This window comes from Miniopterus schreibersii, assembly GCF_964146895.1.
Source record: "Miniopterus schreibersii genome assembly, chromosome: 13".
Classification (NCBI taxonomy): Eukaryota; Metazoa; Chordata; class Mammalia; order Chiroptera; family Miniopteridae; genus Miniopterus; species Miniopterus schreibersii.
In genome coordinates, this window is record NC_138113.1 from 24,623,405 (window position 1) to 24,631,867 (window position 8,463).

Sequence of the window (8,463 nt, forward strand, 5' to 3'; positions counted from 1 at the left end):
TAACTTGTTCAGATGGCTTCCTGATGAACACATTTTACTGCATCAGTAGGTTGCACATAAGTGAGATAATTACTTTGGGGTCTTTTATCCTTTTGTTATTTATGCTTCAGTAGGAATTCTTTTGCGTTACTGTGTTTGCATTATTATTATCAACATAAAATATAGATAATATATTTTAGTTGGACCTGGCATTTAGCATAAAGTTGAAGCTTTGCTTTTAAATTATTATGTTTTGTGTGTTATATATGTGGGTTCAGAATATTTTAAAAAATACCAGATGATGTACAAAGAAGATAGGAATAAGTTTGTCCTTCAATGTGGGTGTTTATCAAACATATGCTTCTATTTTTATTTGTTTCTCTTAGTTGTGCAAAGTGTTCAGCTCAAGAATGCAAGTAGGCCCCCCAACAATTTGCAGTTGATACATAATTGAGGCAAAAATGGAAGCTTTATAATAACTGCAAGCGTCATTTGTATTAAACATTTGGAAAGAATGTCTTAAGTCAGTTTGTTTTTTGCAAATGGTGATGAAGATCATCAACCTAGTCTATAAATTTACTAGTGATTTGGGTCAAAAAATTCCATTGTCATTTGTTTGTAGTAGTTTAGAATCAGAATGAGATTATGTAAAAATGGTAAGTAATTTACTTATTTTTAAATTTATTTATCCAGCCAGTTTTCTGGAGTCACTATCTCTAGAGAATTATGTAGGCGGATCCAGAGGCTAGACCAATCACTAGTAATAAATCAGTATATTTTGAATTAAATGCTCCTCTTAATTAATGACACTTTTACATTTATTTATTTTTCTTAGTACTTTAATTCTTCCCTTATGAAATGAGAAAACCTCAGAGAGATACAGTTGATTAATTTTTCTTCAGATTCAGATATTTGTCTAGGCCTTTGAGGATTATCTGTCAAGCTTTTTCTCTGCTATTTTTATTTTTCTACTACATTTGTCAAGGATAAAATATAGCACTGAGCTAGGTCATAATCACTTTTCACTGGAGGCTTAATTAAAATTCCTTTATCTCTGTTACTCTGAAACATTTGGCTAATGTGTTTGAAATAATACAAAATTGAGTTTTCTAATGACAAGGTAAGAAGGATTAAGTTCCATTTATATAAATTGCTGTCTCTTCCTACCCTGCCCCCTCCCCCCACTAATCTTCCCACTTTCTTGTAGGTGTCTGTGATCAAAGTTTTGGGATTCATGTTGCAGAGCTTGCTAATTTTCCTAGGCATGTAATAGAGTGTGCTAAACAAAAAGCCCTGGAACTAGAGGAGTTTCAGAATATCGGAGTATCACAAGAAAATGATGAAATGGAACCAGCAGCAAAGAGGTGCTATCTGGAAAGAGAGGTTTGTCAGATTGATTCTGTAGTTATTTAACCTCTGTATTGTTACATATATCAGGTTGCCAAGATAGGTTATTTTTTCCCTATATGATTGTAATGGTTACTTATTGATCACTATTGGGGTTCACTTACATTTCTTTGCATGGCAAAGAATTCATCTGTATCATTTTAATTTCTGCACTGTATAAACATCTGCATGATCAAAAGGTAACATTTCAAGTGCCAGATTTAAATAGGAGGATAGACAGGCAGGCAATAGTGTAGTGAAGGCCTGGGGGCAGGGGCAGGGGTGAAGGGAGATGCAGGGTGGAGGGGAGGGGATCAATGGGGAGGAAGGGGGGACATCTGTAATGCTTTCAGCAAAGATAAATTTTTTTAAAAAATGTCTTTATTGATTTCAGAGAGAGGAAGAGAGAGAGAGACAGACAGACAGACTTCATTGATCGGCTGCCTCCACGCCCCCCACTGGAGATTGAGCCCCGCAACCCAGGCATGTGCCCTGACGAAATCGAACCTCGATTTCCTGGATCCTAGGGCAATACTCAACCGCTGAGCCACACCAGCTGGGCAGCAAAGATAAATTTTTTAAAAAGTAGGAGGCTAGGACAGTTTGTCTAGGTTTAAAATAAGTAATTCAAAGGAGTTAATAGACGTCCAAGCAGATCTTTAATTACTTCATAAATGATTATCAAGTCCAGTTAAGGTGCATATTTACTCAGTGCTTTAGTTAAAATGATACCAACGAAATAAAAATAGTTCCTGTCCTCCAGTTGTTTAGGATATAGTTGGAGAGATAAGAATAATGAATATGTCATAGTCATAAGGAATAAAATGTCATATAACAAATGTTTACTCAGGAAAGCTGCTTGTGGGCGGGATGTCAGTTCTCGTGGGAGAAATGGGCCTTCTCTGAGTGATGGGTGAAATTTAGAGGCTCACACAGAAAGGTACAAGCATATGCCCAGTGTACTTTTTAAAAATTAAAGGATGATTCTCTGTAATAATGAAAAGAATCTTAATTCACTACTGGGTTCTAGCAACATTTACTGTGACAACTTTTTACTTGTCATGTTTTTAGCTTTTACCAGTAAATGTTTTGTTCTTACTTGAAGGATAACTGATTATTAACAGTAATTGGTGATGTATATGATTTTTGAGCTTAAAAGTATGATTTCATCTGTTGTGCCTATATAATCAGGAACAATGTGTTATAACTTGTTAATAGCTTTAAGTATGGAAGATTGCCATCCTGCATATGAAATGGTCTTGGTATTGGCATCATAGTTCTGTGTGATCTGGGATTAGGTAGACTCCTTATATAATCCCTGGCTTCCAGTTGGAACAGAAGCCATATACTTTTGATAATATTCATTACAATGTATTGTGAAAAATTTTCAAGTTAAGGGAGACAAAAATGCACTTTTTTAATAGAGAAGTATTTTCCCCCTTCTTTTTTTGATACGTATCTTTCTTTCACCTTTAAGGCACTTATTATCAACTGGCTCCCTGTGTGAAAAGCAGAGTACTTCACATACAATGATAAACATTTCCATAGTACTTACCCATTGCAGGGCACTGTACTTTATACACGTTAACTCTTCAGTTCTCACAATAGCCCTGTGAGGTTGGTAGTAGTATCCTCATTGTATGGGTGAGGAATGTGAGTAAAGAATTTGCCCATAGGTTACATGGCAAGTAATAAGCATTCTTTAGAATGGTAATAACTAGGCAGAAAAATAAATTAAAAAAGAAACATCCTGTGTATGAGTATTAAATTTTCAGTTGCTGTTTATGCCTTATAGTACTTGTAAACCTTGAATTCTTTTTCTCTCAGAAGCCTACATTTACATATATCAGGTATGAAAATCGAGGAATTTGGGAACTATTGAAGTATCCAGCCCTTCTCATTAGCAGCTGAATGTATATCTATGAGAACCCTTTTAATGCCTTGCTGTAAAGAAGTATGATCAACTAAGGGTTTTGCCATTCAGTTCACCCTTGAACAGCAAGGGTTTGAATTTGCATGGGTGCACTTATATGTGAATTTTTTCAATAAATACTTTAAATGTATTTTCTTATTACTTTCTTAATAACATTTTCTCTAGCTAATGTATTTTAGGAATACGGTATGTAATACACATAACATACACAATATGTGTTAATTGACTGTTTATGTTATCAGTAAGGCTTCCGGTCAACCAGCAGGCTATCAGTAGTTAAGTTTTTTGGGAGTCAAAAGTTATACACAGATCTGCAGCTGCCCAGGGAGGTCAGTACTCCTAAATTCTGTTTTATTCAAGGGTCAACTGTATATACTAGACCGTGCACACTTAAAATTTAAAGAATGTTTTTAAAATATTGAGTGGCATGTTTAGATGGAAGTTTAATGAAACAATTCATTATTATTTAATGTAACTTTTAGAAAAGACATTTTAAAGACTAATGGGACATTCACATGTTTTTCAGCAAGGCGAAAAAATTATTCAAGAGTTTTTATCCAAGGTGAAGCAAATACCTTTTACTGAAATGTCGGAAGAAAATGTTATGATGAAGTTAAAACAGCTGAAAGCTGAGGTGATAGCGAAGAATAACGGGTTTGTAAATGAAATCATTTCACGAATAAAGGTTACTACGTGAGAAAATCCACTAACAGAATGAAGATAATGTTGATAAGCTATAGTCTGTAATACTTTGTAGTGTTTTATATTAGTCCATTTTACATTGTGATGGCAATTTATGCCCATGGGGTATCAACTTAATAAAATATTTAGTAATACTTTGCTTTGCCTGAGTACATTTTCAGAGATTCTTATTTTGAAAAGTGATAGCTGTGATTGAGGAATACTTAAATGGACATGGGCAACAGTAGGCAATATATTGAATTTTACAAATAAAATCATGTAGTTTGTGGAATTTGTTATTGTATTTCTTTGTAGTAGGACTCTACACATATTTATGCCCAAATGGTATGGAGGAAATAAGTAGCACAGAGACTTTGTAAAAGTGAAGAATCTTTTTTTAAAAAATATATCTCTATTGATTTCAGAGAGAGAAAAGGAGAGGGAGAGAGATAGAAACATCGATGATGAGAGAGTTGTAATTGATGGGCTGTCTCCTGGATCCTAGGTCGATGCTCAACCACTGAGCCATACCTGGCCAGGCTAAAGTGAAGAGTCTTAAAGCTAGAAGAAACCATGGAAATTTTTCCAGTGATTTCCCCAGAGTGTCCATCTATTGGCAGGAGCCCAGGGTGTCTGCATACACATTAGCCAAGGAACTTAGTATAAATCTAGAGTCCTAGTGTGATCCTTCACCCTGTCTGCCATCCTCCCACCCCCCGTCTGTGGAGATACTTAGAAATCTGGATTTTAACAAAATCTTTCATACTGGGAACCTGACTTAGTCTACTTCTCTCGTTTTACAGGAAAGAGATGGAGAGGTTAAAAATTAGTGACTGGCCTTGCTGAATATGGGGGGAAGAGCAGTCTTTCAATAAATGGTGATGGGATGATGGCTTATCCGTATAGGAATAAAATGAAATTGGATCATATATAAAAATCAACTCCAGTGAATTTATGACCCAAATGTACAAGGCAAAACTACCAAGCTTATAGGGTTTAGTTTTATAAGTTCTATAGAAAGTAATACAGGGAAATATTTTTATGACCTCGACTTTGTGAAAGATTTGTCACAAACACCATCTGTAAAATTTGATACACTTAGCTATATTGAAATTAAGAACTTCTTTTCTTTAAAAGGCATCACAAAGTGAAAAAGGCTAGATCCATAATGGGAGAACATATTGGTACCACATAAAATATCAAAGGATTTATATCTAGACTATAATAAAGAATTCCTATAAAGTCACTAAGAAAATGGACACTTAAGAGTCTTCAAAAAAAAATTTAAGAGTCTTAATACAACTCAATAACAAAAAGACAGCCCAGTTAAAAGGCAAAGGATCTGAATAGATACTTTTCCAAGGAAGACATACAAATGGCTAGTAAGTACATGAAATATGCAGAATGTCATCAGGGAAATGCTAGTCAAAACTACAGTGAGCAATCACTTCATACCCATTAGGATATCTAAAATCCAAAGTCAGAGAGCAAGTATTGAGGAGGATGTGGAAAAGTTGAAACTCGTACACTGCTTGTGGAAATGTAAAATGCTGCAGTTGCTTTGGAAAACAGTCTGGCATTTCCTCAAAGGAACTGTTATCATATGACCCAGCATTTCCATTCCTAGGTGTATATCTAGAAAAATAAACATGTCCACACAAAAACTTGTACACAAGTGTTTATAGCAGTATTATAATAACAATAAAAATGGAAATACCCAAATGTCTATCAATGGATGAATGGATATGCAAAATGTGGGATAATCTATATAATGAAATATTACCGTGCCCTAATAAGCATGAAATACTGGTACATGCTACAGCTTGGAAACATTAGTGAAGGGGCCAGTCAGAGGAGTTTGTGTATGATTCCATTCGTGTGAGAGTCCAAATGGGAAAGCACAGAAACAAAGTAGATTAACAGGTTGCATAGGGCTGGCAGGCAGGGAATGGGTGGCTAGGGAGGTGATAGCCAAAGGGTATGGTGTTTCTTTTTGAGATGAAAATGTTCTAAAGTTGACTGCTGATGTTTGCACATATCTGTACGTACACTAAAAGTCTTTGAATCTTGCACTTTAAATGGGTGCACTCTACAGTATGTGAATTATATCCCAAAGCTTGTTTTTCAAAAAGTTCAGGCACTTTACCCGAGGAAATCTAAATGGTCCATACGCATGAAAAGGTCTGTAATCACCAGTCAGAAAAATGGAAACCATGCCTGGTTACCCTTCAGGACTCTCCCCAGATTGAGAGTCTATTTAAAGTGCGACAGTGCCAACTGTTGGTGAGGATGTAGGACATTTCTGCTGGTGGGAATAATTATCTAGGAAAGTTGAGAATATGCATATGACCCAGTAATTCTCGGTGCTTGTACACTTTGTGCTACAATATGTATACAAGAATGTTTGTGATAGGCTCATAGATGGCATCTTAAAAACTAAGCAAATGACAGATAAGGAATAATGCAGTTTGTCCCATTCATGAGTGGGTTGTCTCTTTCTAGGGGGATGGGATGCAAATGCGGGGGGAGATTCTAGAAGGCTTCTGGAGCACTACAGCATTCTGTTTTGACTTGAGTGGTGGTTTTGCAGGTGCTTGCTTGATAATTATTGTCTATATAATTATGTTTTAAGCACTTAAAATTTGGTATGACAAATGAAAATTTAAGACCAATGAGTCCTTTAAAATGCTAACTTAAATTTACCATGCCCTTTTTTATCATCATCGTTAAAATGAGTTACATCCATTTTTTTTTTTTCTGGATACCAAAAACTTAGGGAGAAGACAAACTTACAGAGGAAGAATTTAAACGTGGACATTTTTATATAATTCAAAAAAGCAATTTCAACTTTCCAATGAAATTTCATCCCCTGGTTAGCTGTGAAAGGGGTGTTTTTGGACTGCTGCACAAAAGCACGTATAAAACTGATCAATCCATGAGGGCCACAAAATTGGAGGGAGGAGGTGTTGATTCTAAGAAATGTAGTTTATCAGGTTCTGATAAATCAGGCTGCATTCATTCTCTAAAAGAGACTTTTTGTTTAAGTTCCAAGATGTTTTTGAGAATGAAAAAAATACATAATAGACCAGTTGAGGATGTTTCAGACATAAACTGTGCTTATTACATGTATATGCTAATGAATCAACTAGGCCTTCAATTAGAGTCCTTTTAGAGTGGTGAGTGTAAGTAAAGCAGAAGATAAACTAATTTCTAATCTGTCCAAAGACAGTTGGGCTGTAAAATTTTAATTGTAGTGGGTTTTCCTTTTTCTTCACTCAAACATGAACTTGGAAATACAAGAATAAAGCCAAATATATAAATATCCGAGATTTCAAACTCAACCATATTTTATCATGAAATCTGTTGTCCACATAACCACATTTCTGAGAAAATACATGGTTTTTTTGTATTTTTAAACGCAAGCACTAAGAATCTATCCAAGATGCAATTGTTTTGATAATTTTTTTTTCCTTAAAATACTCTTTGTAACAGAACAGAAGAAAGATGTTTTGGGATAGATATATTTTAAAAATAATTTTTTCTCCTTAAAATCTCAGTGTTCCACATACTAAGCACATCCTGTTAGACTTGAGTATTAAATGCATCTTCTATCCTTGGTCTTTCTGCATTTAGCTTTTTTTGGAAGTATGTTTTTACCCACAGCATATGGTATGAGCTGCTGATTCAGTACTGAGTGGCTCTAAGCTTGGTAGTTTTTCTGTTGATTAAAATGGTTGTGCAGATCAGGCAGAAGAAAAACCAGCCCCTGGTCCGAAATAAACTAAACCATGTTAATCAGCTTGTGGGGGAAAAGTAAAGAGAATTTTCATATACAAAGAAAAGCTCTTTCTGCTTTCCTGGTGTGTCCGGGTTAAGGAGATAGAGTGGCCGGGGAAGATGATGAAAATGCCCAGGAGACATATTTTTAGACTAAACCTGGAAGTAGAGCCCAACTTAAAACAATTGTTTTCTTCCTGATGTTCTCCCTACTCAACTTGATAGAGCTGCTGCTTTCTCTGACTGTACAACATTCTGGTGTAGTACTGAAGTAGAAAATGTCTCAGTGCCGGCAGCAGTGCCTCTGGTTCTCTGAGGAGGAGCCGGGGAGCTCTTGCCTGGCCTTTGCACAGCTTTCCCACCTCCCTGGAAGCATAGCGTCCATGGTGTCGGACAACATTCAGAAACCGGTCCAAATTCAATGTATTTTAGCATGTTTTTGCTTTGGCACGTGGTTTGTCCAAACAGAAGCGCCCACACACGGCTTGCGTCCAGCTCTGGGAAATTCAGCAGTGGCATGAACAGTGTGGGATGTTGGCGGCCTTCCCTGGACCATCTTGCTCTTATTTTTAGACTTGGTGAATAGAAGACTGCATCGCTGCTGTCTTTGGTTCACCTCAAAAGAGGTAAAGGGAAATCATAAACTCTCTTAAATGGTTAAATTTAGGAGGGGAAATTCTCTCTGGACAATATACTATTGTGTTTTA

At 36.0% G+C, this 8,463-nt stretch overlaps 1 protein-coding gene across 1 annotated transcript in view; it reads left to right on the forward strand.

Annotated features, from left to right (window-relative positions):
- MSH2 (mutS homolog 2) overlaps positions 1-4,134 on the forward strand; it is a 49,490-nt gene extending 45,356 nt beyond the window's left edge. Inside the window, exons 15-16 of the mRNA XM_081156006.1 lie at positions 1,187-1,362; positions 3,825-4,134. Of these exons, the coding sequence (XP_081012132.1) occupies positions 1,187-1,362; positions 3,825-3,995 (347 nt within the window). The 3' untranslated portion in view covers positions 3,996-4,134. The remainder of the gene's footprint in view (positions 1-1,186; positions 1,363-3,824) is intronic.
- Positions 4,135-8,463: the final 4,329 nt, after the last annotated feature.